General features: G+C 60.8%; 1 protein-coding gene across 1 annotated transcript in view; it reads left to right on the plus strand.

Moving 5' to 3' along the window:
* Window positions 1-12,940, plus strand: part of VAC14 (VAC14 component of PIKFYVE complex) — a 112,885-nt gene extending 99,945 nt beyond the window's left edge. Inside the window, exons 15-19 of the mRNA XM_032157854.2 lie at window positions 1,526-1,700; window positions 3,101-3,219; window positions 4,732-4,811; window positions 7,391-7,541; window positions 12,277-12,940. Coding sequence (XP_032013745.1) covers window positions 1,526-1,700; window positions 3,101-3,219; window positions 4,732-4,811; window positions 7,391-7,541; window positions 12,277-12,439 — 688 coding nt within the window. The 3' untranslated portion in view covers window positions 12,440-12,940. The remainder of the gene's footprint in view (window positions 1-1,525; window positions 1,701-3,100; window positions 3,220-4,731; window positions 4,812-7,390; window positions 7,542-12,276) is intronic.
* The last annotated feature ends 412 nt before the right edge of the window (window positions 12,941-13,352 follow it).

Raw genomic sequence — 13,352 nt, forward strand, 5'->3', positions numbered from 1 at the left:
CCTCACTCGTGCGGCCGCCACCCCCTCCCTGCGCTGCTTGTTTCTGTTTCTCGTGGTTTCTTGCCCAGGCCTGCAGGCTCCAGCCGGGGTAGGCTGGAACGGCCTGCCTACTGTTTGCGCTTTGTGGTCTGGCCTCTTTGTTACCAAATGCTCTGGGGTTGCTTTGGGGCTGGGGGTGGGGCGGAATCTTCTCCAGCCTGGACCCAGAGCCATGGCTGGCGTTCAGGGGCATTCGGGAAACTGGGCCCAGGTCATGCGGAGCGGAGGCTGAGTCCAGCGACCTGGGAGGAGATGGAGGTGCTTCAGGCCCCCCACCAAGAAATGTGGCTCACGTCACTGAGCACCCGAGACCTCGGGGCCTCCAACGCCGTGTCAGACCTGTAGTGATGCTTCCCTGGAGACGGGACGCGGCGTCAGGCACCAGAGCTTAGCCCCAGATGGGAGGTGGTGTGGGCAGGGGTGCCATGCTGCCACCAGCCCAGCAGTCAGGAAGCACAGTGCTGCACACCACCCTCTCACCAGCCACCCCGCTCATGCCCCATCCTGCCTGCATCATGCTGTTTTGGGGAAGCTCCCGAATCCCTGGGACTCCAGCTGGGAAGCATTGCCCAGGCGCCCTTCCCCTGCAGGCCAGGCCTCCAAGGGCACGTGGAAAAGCAGCGCAGATTCCTCCAAGCCTGTCCTCACGACCCACTTCTCACTGCTCATGTCATCTGGCCCAGGGACCCTGGGGAATCTGCTTTTCTTCATCCTCTGGGTTCCCTTTTTTCTTTTTGTATAACGGAGGCTCCTCTTCACAAAGTCCAATCCTTAGCCCTGAACGACTCTTACTAGACAGGAGATGGGAAAGGGGTCATGGCCCGGGGACCAGCGAGCTAGGCTCTGGCCCTAAGTGACTCTGCGACCTTGGTCAAGTCACTTCACCAGAGTTTCGCCATCCGTACAGTGAAGAAAAAACTCAGGGTCATAACGCTGATCCCACACGGATCTGTGCTCCAGGCCGCAGGGTACAGCCCGGACAGCGCAAATCCCTGACCTCGGGGGCTTCCAGGAGGAGGAGTGGGGCAGTAAACAGGTGACCGATGTGTGGAGAATTGGCCGGATGAAGATGAGCTCTAGCAAGAGAAGAAAGCCCAGCAGGGGACAGGCGTGTCTTGGCCTGGAGTGGGGGGCATTGCCCAGGCATGTGGGAGTTCATGAAAGTGACGGGGTCCCAGGGACTATTTTGGGTAGCTGGAGGCCCAGCTGTTTCTCTTGTGCCGGGGGATTAATATAGTGTGGGGCGCTCTGGCGTGGCTAGGTCCAGGTAGGCAGTGCTGGGAGGCCTGGAGGCAGGTGCAGTATTCCCCCCACCCTTCCCCGCTCCCCCCCGCAACCACAGGCCTCAGAGTCACGGCTCCACACTGGTCTCAGGAAAGAGCAGCTTTCCCCAGGACGCTGCAAAACCAAGAGGAGGCCTCCCAGGCTGAGACACAGAGGCTTCCAGGTCGGCCTGCGCCCTGACCCCGCTCTGCCTGCTCTCCAGGCAGCTGTGCCTCCTGCTGAACGCGGAGAACATCTTCCACTCAATGGCAGACATCCTGCTGCGGGAGGAGGACCTCAAGTTCGCCTCGACCATGGTCCACGCCCTCAACACCATCCTGCTGACCTCCACAGAGCTCTTCCAGCTAAGGAACCAGCTGAAGGACCTGAAGACCCTGGTAGGCTGCGTCCATGACTCCATCCTCAGGTGTGCTCCTGCATGCCAGGGGGCACACCCTGTGTCAGCCCGCCCCTCGGCTGGCCCCAGGAGGCTCTCAGGGAGAAGACGGGGTTGAAATCGAGACTTCCCCTGGTCCACTGGGAAATAGGGATCCCGGGTGAGTGGCTGCCTAGCACTAACCACGGGTGCGTCACGTCACCCACACTGAGGTCTCTGCCCACAGGAGGGTCCACATGTCCACCCTGACCCCCCAACAGCCCTGCCTTTTCCATTGGTTGACACCCCAGTCCCACTCCAGGCACCGCCCCCTTGAAAACAGAGGCTCTGCTGGCCGTGGACCCACCCTGCGGGGCAGTGCCACCCTCTCAGGGCCAGGCCTCTGGGTTATAACCTTGCTGGCAAATCAGGGGTTAACAGCACTTCTCGCCCTCCCTGGCCTGGCCCCTCTTTCCCACAGCTGGGCACATCTGGCTCCTTAGGCACCTGTCATAAGCCAAGGTGTCAAGTTTGCTGCCCATCTGTCCCAGGCTCTGGATGAGGACGCACCAACAACTGGTCAGAGAGAGCAGAAAGGACACTCACTCACTCTCACTCCCCTATGAACAAGGGGAGACGCAGGTCCCAGGCCTCTCGTGTCCCGGCTGAGGGTGGTGGCTGCAGAGGCCGTGCAGGGACAGGCGCCGTCCTGGAGGCAGGGACTCCAGGGGTTTCATTTCCCAGGTCCCCTGCCGGCTCAGACCCTGCTTACACCCTCCCCAAGAGCCTCAGGGATGTCCAGGCCCATGTCCGGGGGCATCTGGGGCCACGTGGCTCTGCACGATCCAGGCCACAGCCCTGCCTCCCTCCTGTGGTTCCTTCCAGACATTCGCAGAGGCCTTAAGAATTTTCCTCAGGGGCAAGGGCTCCCCCAAGTGTGGGCTGGGTTCCTGGGTGGTTTCCAAGTGTTCGAGGTGGCCTGCAGAGGTGGAGAGGAGATGGCATTTAAGTGTGCCTCCTCCCCTCCCTGCCCACTCCCCCATCACCCTCCCAGCCCCATGGGGCTCCGGGACCACAGAGTTCTGTGGGGGTGGGGGGTGGGGGGACAATTACTGTGATTTTGCCGAGGGCAGACATGCCAGCACAAAGGACAACCACTCCCAGCCAGGCCCTCGCAGCCACCACACAGCTCTGGGACTGGGAGGTAATGACAGGGTCTGCAGAGGAGCCGTCAGCGTTTCCTTTGTGATGGCTTGTTCCCAGCCGGGTTGCCAAACAGCCGGGGTGCTAAGCTGGCTCTGGCTGCCCCTGACCGAAGGCCCCTGGGACTTAGACCTGTGGCCCTTCCCTCAGGTCCCCACGTGGACCGGGAGGGGGCAAGGAGCAGGGGTCTCCTCACGGCTCATGCCTCTTCCCCCACAGGAGAGCCAGAACCTGTTCTGCTGCCTGTACCGCTCCTGGTGCCACAACCCAGTCACCACAGTGTCCCTCTGCTTCCTCACCCAGAACTACCAGCACGCCTATGACCTCATCCAGAAGTTGTATCCTTCCTCTCACTGTGGTTGGGGTTGGGCCACTGAGGGGCAGGAAGGGCCCGGCTGCCCCCTTTCCACCCAACAGGCGGCCCCAAGTGCCATGCTCCTGTCCCCACCCCTCCACTCAGCCTCGGGGCTTGTGACATCAGGGCCACCAGGACACTGGGAGGGGAGGGATGTATTTGGGAGAGCAAGGTTGGCAGCAAAGAGGGGCTCCTGGAGGGGAGCTGGCCCGGGAGAAACCCTGTGGGTTAGGATTGGGATTGAGTAGGCCCAGCCCGGCGGGTGCCAGAGGGTGATGCTGGGCCATCTTGCTGGGGTAAGAGAGAACCCAAGCTCCTGCCCCTGGGAAAAGGTGGCTGCCCTCTGCTCATTGCAGTTCCTCCTGGGCCTGGTGTGGGGGTGGGGGAGAAGGCCCGGAGCTGGGAATATAGGCGGATGGCTGGGTGAGCCTGCAGGCTTCAGCCCAGGCGTGGGCCTTCGGGGGCCACAGAGCTAGAGCCCGACAGGCTTGAGGATGACATACTGGGGAGAAGCAGGCTGGGCGGAGGCCTCGGAAGCAGGAGGCACCCATGCTGACGTCAGCACCGTGCTCCTCAAAAGGCATCCAGAGTTAGATGTTTGTTTTGTTTTTTGAGACAGTCTCTGTCACCCAAGCTGGAGTGCAGTGGGGCGATCTTGGCCCATTGCAACCTCTGCCTCCCGGGTTTAAGTGATTCTCCTGCCTCAGCCTCCCAGGTAGCTGGGATTACAGGCATTCACCACCATGCCTGGCTAATTTTTGTATTTTTAGTAGAGACAGGGTCTCACCATGTTGGCCAAGCTAGTCTCAAACTCCTGACCTCAAGCAATCTGCCCACCTCGGCCTCCCAAAGTGCTAGGATTACAGGTGTGAGCCACCGCGCCTGGCCAGATTTTTTTTAAAACACCAAGAAGCAAACTAGCCCCATCCATGGGCGCCTGACGTGTAACCCAGGATTGGAGTGCTATTTAGAAGGCAACATGACCAGCCAGGAGTTGGGAGTAAGGAAGAAGGGGCCAGGAGGTACCTCAGTGGAGGGCTAGGTGTGACCCTGCCTGGCTCCCCACAGTGTGCCTGCTTTCCTTCTACAACCTGAATTTGCTCCTCTCAGCCACCTCTGTCACCCAGAGACTGGCAGGCCACTGCCCAGCGCCGCAAGCCTGCTGCAGCCCTGCTGGCGGGAAAGGAGAGAACCCTTCCTGCCCGGCCCTCCCGCAACAGGCTGCAGCGCTGTGATAAGAGCTTCTCCCAGCCCAGGAGGGTGCAGAGGAGACAGCTGCTAGAGCAGAACCTGGAACTCCCGAACAGGGGGGTTCCATTTAGGACAGAAAGACGAGGAGCAGGGAAGAGCCTAGTGTCCTTTGTGCACCAAATCCTGCTTCACCACAACCGGGCTCTGTGCACAGGAAGCCAGGTGCAGGTGGAGAGGGCGCGTGGTTCTCTGAGCTGCGGCTGTGCTGGCCCAGCAGACAGACTTTCCTTGACTGCACACCCAGTGGGGACCTGGAGGTCACCGTGGACTTCCTCGCAGAGGTAGACAAGCTGGTGCAGCTGATCGAGTGCCCCATCTTCACATGTAAGAACCACCTCCCACCACGCCTCGCGCCATGAGTCCAAGGCTGCCCTGGAGTGGGGTGGGTGGAGCCAAGCTCCAGTTGGTCTCTTTTGGCTGGGGAGGGAGGAAGAGCAGTCACCCCAGGGAAGCTTCTGGAATGTTGAGAATGTGAGACCTATAATCCCAGCACTTTGGGAGGCTGCGGCTGCAGCATCTCTTAACGGCAGGAGTTCGAGAACAGCCTGGGCACCATAGTGAGATCTCATCTCCACAAAATTTTTTAAAAATCAACCAGGCATGATAGTGCATGCCTATAGTCACCACTACTCAGAAGGCTGAGGTGGGAGGATCACTTGAGCCCAGGAGGTTGAGACTGCAGTGATCTGTGACTGTACCACTGCACTCCAGCCTGGGTGACAGAGCAAGACCCTGTCTCAGAAAAAAAAAAAAAAAAAGACTGGGATGATAGGCCTGCAAGGCCAGCCGGAGCAGGGCTAGGGCATGTGGCATCAGAACCTGGGTCCTGCCTGTATCCCTCATGGTGAGTCTCGTGGACATGAGCCAGCGCTGAGAGCGGAACCCCCTTGAAGGCTGATACCAAGCCCCTGGGCTGTCCCCAGCCACCCCTCCGAGCCTGCTGCCTCTGCCCTGGCTCTCTGAAGTTGTGGGTTCCCCCGGGTCCCTCTGCAGGTGCTCCTGTTGGCCCAAGAGCCATGCCTGCACCTCTCTGAAAGAAGAGTTGGCATTTGCTGGGAGCCAGTGGGCAGGAGCTGCCTGCTTAGTAACACCCAGGCTGAATGTGCAAAAGTGGCAGCTGGCTGGGGCGAGCACAGCTCTCAGCGCCTCAACATACACACTTTGAATGACGCTCATGTGTTTATAATGTGCAGAGAAGCCAGGAGGCCACTCTGCTGGTGGCCACCTTCCCTGCCAAGCTGGCCGCCCGGCCTCTCGCACTCTCTGGCAGCGTCTCTGACCCTCCCGGCCCAAGCCCATCAGCCTGAGCCCTGGAGCCCGAATTTAATGCAGAGGCTAAAGAACACCCATTCCCATCCCCTCTTGAGCCCCCTTCAAAGGGCAGCCTCTTCAAGCAGCAGGGTGCCGTAGGAACTGATGCCCTGGAGACAGAAGAGCAGGGGGGAGACCCTGCTCTCTGCAGAGTGCACTAAAGCCTGTCCCAGGTGTGCCTAGCGTGACGCTTCCCCGAGGGCCTCCCAGGGACACGGACAGCCACACAGCCACCTGAGGTCAGGTCCTAAAAAGACCCTGCTCCTGCTGCTGGTCCGTCCTGACTCATCTCTCCAGTTGTACATTCTTGGCATTCCAGAAGCATCCCTAGGATGACTGCCCTCCCTCCCTGACCCTGGAGGAACTCCAAGCACCTTCTCCTCAAGCCCAGGGCTTTGCTGGGGCAGGGTAACAGGAGAGACACACCCTGGTCTCACCCAACACCATCCCAGCCCTGAGTCGCCTGGATCCTAGAGGTGGCTGGTCTGGCCACAGGCAGTGCCCGCTTCCCAAAGGCCCAAAGGGAAGAAAGGACTGGAAACAGGCTTGCGCTTCTGCTGGGCAGCCAGGCCTAGGACAATGGTGGTGGGGTCTCCTCTGGAGGGCACCAGGAGGCCTCCATTCCTCTGCTCCCTGCTCACTGACACCCTGGCCCTAAGGCCTGGTGCTCAGGCTCCCTGTGTCAGCGGGACCCCCTGTGTGGCCGCTCTAGGGGTGACATAGTCCCTCTCCCAAAGCACATGGTACATCCTTCACAAACAATGCCTGGACTGGGCCTAGGGACACAAGAAAGTAGAAGTCAGTGATTCTCCTGGAGAGGCTGGCAGAAGAGAAGTGAGCCCATTTCCAATCCCGCCTCCCCTGTGCGCCTTGGGGAAGCTGGGACTGCCTTGTGGTACAGCCAGCCACCAGCGGGGTCCGTGCTGCAGCTTGGGCTGGAATGAGTGCTGGGCAGCCCCCCAGGTGCGTCTCTCCCCCGGCAGGGTGGTGGCAGGGCTGGCATGTGAGCCGGAGCCCCAGAAGCACCTCCCAGACGCTCCGGGGCTTTGGTGTGTGTCTCACTACACACAAAAGCGTTTTTCCATCCTGCCCTCTCTTAAAGCTGTCCTAATCCACCGTCTTTCTCTCCAGCACACCCTATTTATAGCTCTCCCGCGCTGGCACGTGCGGAGCCGACTGGAGAATATGTTACACTACAGGCCCCGAGCCCTCGTATCACCAGGGAGGCAGCTGAGCGGGGGGCGGGGGGCAGGGAACAGACCAGGCCCCACAGCGTGTCTCGGGGTTGTGGGGCTGAGGTGACTGTTGGAAAGATCAGACAGGCAGGTGGGCAGGTGGAAAGGAAGATGAGATCATGGAAATGGCTAGGACACTCGTGGGGGAGGCGGGGGCAGCGCAACTGGCTGTGAGGGAGCCCCTGACTCGCTGGAAGCCACAGCCACCTGGCTAGGCCCACACAGCTGGGTCCTTGGGCTGTGGGTACCATGGCGCCAGGTCCCAGGTGGTCCTGGCCAGTGGGAGGCAGGGAATGTGGGCTGGGCGTGTCCCAGAGCAGTGCCAGGTCCCTGACCCCTGCCCTCTGCCCACCCCAGATCTGCGCCTGCAGCTGCTGGACGTGAAGAACAACCCCTACCTGATCAAGGCCCTCTATGGCCTGCTCATGCTCCTGCCGCAGAGCAGCGCCTTCCAGCTGCTCTCGCACCGGCTCCAGTGCGTGCCCAACCCTGAGCTGCTGCAGACCGAGTGAGTGCTGGCTGGGGACTGCTGCCCCCGCCCCCCCCGAGCAGGGACAGGCCCAGAGGAGCCTGGTGATGAAGGGCTGTGCCGGGAGTTGCTGAGGCCTCGCTCACTTCAGCATCCCACCCCTTTTGTCACTGTGGCCACCATCCCCCCTGCAGCCACTTGCCCCTTGGCCTCTTGTGTCCACATCAGAGCACCGAGCAAGGGATTCTGGGAGCATTCACACGGTGGCCGGGAGTAGCAACACTTCCAGGCAATCAGGGTCCAGCTCAGTGAGGCTATGCAAAATCTAAAAACTCTGAGGGCATCTGGAGTTACCCAGACAGAGGACCCTGGAGAGAAACTCTGGGCAGGGGAGGAGTTCCTGCCCCAGCTTAGAGATGGGGGCCCCAGTGGCTGTTGAGTGAGAGAGGACCCTGTCCTGGGCACCTCCCAGGCCTCACATAGCCCCTCCCCACCCTGTCTGTGGCAGAGTCTCCACCCTGGGTCACTGGGAGACCCCGTCATTGCTAGGACCTTCTCAGCCACTTCCTGGGTGGGGTGGGAGGCAGGGGTGCACTCAAGGCTCCCCTGCTCAGGTCCTGCCCATGGAAGGAACAGGTCCTAGGCACCCCTCCACCAAGAGGCCCCCCTTGGCAGCCTCTGGTCAGAGGGGTGCTGGCTCCCACCCTGAACCCACAGCTGGCCCCTACCCCAGAGCCTGTAGGGCTGTGTCTATATTTGGTAACCCTTGGAGGCTTTGCCTCATCCACAGGCATTTGGCATCCGAGATGGAAAATTTCACTTGTCAGGTCGCCATGGAAACCAGCAGAGCCACTGAGAAGATTTACGCTGAATGGAGCGCGCCCAGCTTGCATCAGATGCCCTGTGTGTCTAGAATTCCCTCCCAGGCTGTTAGAGCCACTCAGCAGGCCTGGCGCCTTGCTCCAGCAAAGGGCCTCGGGTGCTCGCCTTTGCGATGGACACAGGCAGCCTTGAGACAGGCCTGCCCGGAGGCCCTATGCCCTCCACACCGCTGGCATCGGCTCCCACTGCTGCTCCCACCCAGACTGGCCCTCTGGTGGCTGAGCATGGGGCACCTGATAGGCTGTCTGCCCCAGGCCAGCTGGAGAGGCTGAACCCCTAGAAAGTGTGGCCCCAACCAAGACAGGCTCCTGCCTTCCCTGCCCCATTTCCCCAGAAGGCAGTGCCCTGCAGTGGCAGGACTAGGCCTTGAGCTGGTTGCCACCCCAGCTGCTCGGGGTGCTGCCAGGTGGTCCGCAGAAGACAGCGCCTGACGCAGTGTCCCCAGGAGAGCAGGGTCAGCCATGGAGGGGGGCGTGCGTGTGGGTTCCTGGGGCTGGAGTGCTGTCAGCTCCTGAGAGACTCCGAGAGAGGCCCAGAAGCCACACCGGGCCTCGCTGGCCCAGCCTTTGCCTTGGCCCTTCCAACGCCCCATAGTGTTAGGGTCAACCTGGCAGGCACCCAGGAGGGTAAGATACAGCCGGAAGCAGGGAGGACATAAGAAGGGCTGCTTCCCTGTGACCTCCAGTCTCCCTGTGGGAACCAGCCTGCCTTCCTGGGAGTCCTCTTGGCCAGGGAGCCAGCCCCGCCTCTCCCAGGGCTCCGCGTGCTGATATCCTCGTCTTGGGAGGGGAGCAGAGGCTCAGAGCAGTCATACTCCTCAGATCAGGGTAGAACAAGTTTGCAGAGGGAAGCTGGGAAAATGAGGCTTTCCTCAGAATCTCCCATGGTCAGTCAGGGAAGTCTTGAGCCAAGGGGTTGAGGCCTCTGGGTAGATTATTCTGAGGGTCAGTGGATGGTTTGCAGGCCTAGAGTAGGATCTGGTGTGAGCTCTGCCATGGATTTGCTGTGTGACCTCCAGCAAGCCCAGTGCCCTCTCTGGGTTCTTGGTTACTTGGTCAGTAAATGCACATTTGGACTAAATGGGTGTGTGAGGCACCCCCTAGCCTTCAGTGCCCTGGACCCCCAGCCTTTCTTTGCAACGACCTAGGAAGAGATACCATAGATAGGGGCACAGAAGCAGTGGGCATGCCAGGGGCCTTTGGAACAGCTGGGGGAGGGGTCAGATGGCAGGGTGGGGCCTGGAGGACGGCTCACACCCTGGGAAGGGAGCTGCGGACAGTCCCAGCCCTGGGAGGGGCCGACAGCTGGCAGACAGGGTCAAGTTGCGGGGCAGGCCTTGGAGCCGGGAACAGCTGGGAGAGTTTGTACACTCCTCGCCCATCCCTGGTTCTGTGTGCTCCAGGCGCCATCAAGGCCCTGGGGACCACAGCTCCCCCACCCCCTGGCTTCTGGGCCACTCCCCAGGTACTGTCTTCTCAGTGAGCAGGAGGGAACCTCTAAGAAAAAGCTGGCAACAGGTGCATGGGTGGGATGGCAAGAGTGAGAGCCGGCCCTGAGTCCTGGACTCCCACACTGCTGTGGGCTGGCTGGCCTCAGCCTCGGTGCCCGAGGGTGGTTGTGAACCTATAGAAGATGTGCAGGGCCTGAGAGCGGCCATCCGCATTAGGTGGGGCAGGGAGAGCGGGCCTGGCCTCTGTGCTCAGCAGCCCCGGCAGTGTCACCCACCCCCCGGCGACACAGACCGCCCTGCTCCCAAGATCTCAGGCCAGGAAGGGTCTGCCCATCACAGGGAGCAAGACTTCTTGCCACCCTAAGGGCCCAGGGAGCAGATGTGGCCCACTCTTCCCACCCCCACCAACCCTGCCACACCGACGCCCATCTCCCCGGGTTTGCCATCCAGTGCTGAAAGCATCTCTCTAAAGGCCCCTAAGCTCCCCTAACCTAAGGTCTTGGCTTGCCAGGAGTGTCATGGGGTGCAACACACAGACCTGTGGGTGCTCAGCATCAGAAGACACACTTAGGGTCACACCTGTGGCCTTGGCCTAAGTGGGTTAGAGGAGCGTCTGGCCACACCCTGGACTTAGGGCTGCAAGCTCCAGGGTGGCCCTTGGCCTCCTCAGAAGTCCAGGCTGCTCTCTTGGAGCAGTGGCACCTGGGCCCCAGGGTTACTGTGCCTGGGAGGTCCCTTCCCAGCAGCAACCACAGCCTAGAACACTGCCCACAGCCTGGCCCTCTAGAATGGGCCCCGCCCGGCTGCTTTTGATCTTTGTTGAACTAAAGTCAGCTGAGCCCCACTAGGGAGGCAGGAGCGCCAGGCCCAGAAAAGCAGCAGCCGCAGCGTAGACACGTCCAAGATGTTTTCTGGTGGTGCATCTTCAGCAGGGAGGCGTGAAGGGAACAGGTGTGGGCAGGCAGAGCTGAGCAGGGGTGCAGGAGGCCGCCTCCGTGCCCCAGATGGCATCTCAACTGTGGGAAGAGTCCCCCTGCCCCGGTCCTGCCCAGGCTGGTGGGCCATCCGAGGCAACTGTCAGGCTCTGGCCATTGATTTTTCCTGCTGGACTGAACTCGTGGCCAAGAGTTCGTTTTGGGGGAGCTCCATTGTGTCTCCCTCAAAATGGCCTCCTTTATTTCCACCCTCAAGCTGCTGGGCCCCGGCTGGCCTCACGTTGGAGGGGCAGAACTATGGCCACAGTGGCACCTGCCAGGTACCTAAGCTGGGGCTGGAGACACCAGGCGAAGCTCTTACACATCGTGTCAAGGCATCTTGGCAGCCACCCCAGGGCCGCTCCTTAGGTAGCCCTCACTTTGCAGACGAGGAAACAGTCACATGCTCAAGTCACACCGCTAGGAAGCGGTGGAGTTATGGTTGGGTCCAGGTCTATCTAGATCCTGTGCTCTGCCACTGCCTGCACCCTCCCCCGCCCCCACCGATTGGCATCTTTTCATGAATTTGAAGGGCCCCAAGATTCTCTGCTTAGCTGAGCAGCCCACAGTCTTCCTGAGACCCCTTCCCAGGGCCACCAGGCCTCAGGACCTGGAAATAGATACTTCCTAGCCCACACGGATCTGCTCCAAACCAGTGAGGCCAAAGGGAGGGAGCAGAACATTTCATGAGACACTGCTGGAGCGCGAGTAGGAATGGGACAGGAGCCCAAGGGGATCTCATCCCCAGGAGCAAGCTAAGCACTGGGCTTGACAGGGACAGCAAGGCTACCGCATTGCACAATTATAGGGAGCATCATGCACACTAGCTGTGCAGTGCACAACCTGTGCTGCTGTACAGAGCAACTGGAGAGAGTGGCAGCAACAGGAATGTAGGAGCTGTAGGCATGTCCAGTGGTGAGACCGGCATTCCTCCTCCCAGGGACAGTGAGTGACTGCAGGCCTTGGGGCCCCAACACTCAAAAACAAATGTCCTGCCAAGTGGAGGGCCCGGCAGAGGCTCTTCAGCAATTCCCATTTTCCCCAGTCCTAGCCCTGCCTCTCAGAGAAAGGGCCAAGCTGCCACCTCCCCCTTCTCCCCCGACCCTGTTCCAGGCCCCAGCTGGCTTCCTGGCTGGCTGCTAGCCCTGGCTTTCACCCCAAAGGGAGCCACTCGTAAACAGGAAATGCTTCCCAATGTGATGCCTGCTCTGGGCGCCATCGCCAGCCCACAGGCGGAGGGCAATAGCCAAGCAGCAGTGTTGACTGTTCCCACCAACTGTGGAAGAGGGGGATGCTCAGGGGCTTCCCAGCTCTGGGGCCCGCCATGAGGGAAGACTTGCCAGGCCTGAGACAGACACCCAGAGGCCCAGCCCACCAGCCTGTGGCTCTGCCCCTGACCCCACTGCCCTCCAGCAGTAACCCCCCTGTGAGCTGATCCCCTGACAGCATTTCTGCTCCCTCTTCCCAGAGACAGTCTAAAGGCAGCCCCCAAGTCCCAGAAAGCCGACTCCCCTAGCATCGATTACGCAGAGCTGCTGCAGCACTTTGAGAAGGTCCAGAACAAGCACCTGGAAGTGCGGCACCAGCGGAGCGGGCGTGGGGACCACCTGGACCGGAGGGTTGTCCTCTGACAGGCCTGGCACGGAGGAGGGCCCACCGAGTGGTCCCATGAAGCACTCAGGGTCGTCATGCCCTCCCGAGGAGCTCAAGGACCTGCCTCTCAGGACCAGGGCTGGGCCTGACTGCCAGCCTGGGGCAGTGTTGGGGCTGGAGGCTGCTCTGTCTGCCCAAGCTCCTCTCAGAGCCCAGCCCCCAGGCCTCCAGCGCTGTCTGTCGGCTGTACCCTGGCACTCACACAGAGCTGGCTGCCCACCCTGTGGGGGGCTATAGCCTTAGAGACCACTCATCCGCTGGAATCAACCTCTTTCTAATACCCTCTTGGAAAAAGCTTGCCCCCTCCTTCCAGCACACCAGAGTTGTGGCCTTGTGTGTATATGTATACATACGTGAACACATGCCTACGTGTGTGTGTGTGTGTGTGTGTGTACTTGTATGCACGTAGGCACCAGCACAAAGATCTGAATGATGCACCCCACCCCCATCCCAATAAAGAAATAACAGAAAACCCTCAACCCGAGCAGGCCTGCTCCTTCCCAGCTGACACCTGCAGCTGCCCGGGGGCCTCACCCTCTGTCCTGGAGATCGGGTCTCATGATGGCCCCAAGGATTACTGGCTGCCCCAGGGCCTGGTCCCTGCACTCACCTGAGTGGAGCCACGGGCCTAGAGCCTAGATCCCCACCTCTGGAAGCTGCACCCTCCTCGAGAGCGCCAGGCACTGCCTGCCCTGGAATCCTGAATCCTGCCTTCCCCAAGCCCCTAATCTGCCTTTCTCATCCTGACTCCCTGGGGCAATGGGAGTTCCCCACTGGGGAGATGGGAGCTGAGCCCCAGGAGTTCCTGGATGAAAGGGCAATGCACACTGCAGAACACTTTGCAGATCACGGGGCAAGGGGAGGAAAAGCCCAGAGCAGTCCAGGGAGGGG

This window comes from Hylobates moloch, unplaced genomic scaffold (assembly GCF_009828535.3).
Source record: "Hylobates moloch isolate HMO894 unplaced genomic scaffold, HMol_V3 SCAFFOLD_6, whole genome shotgun sequence".
NCBI lineage: Eukaryota > Metazoa > Chordata > Mammalia > Primates > Hylobatidae > Hylobates > Hylobates moloch.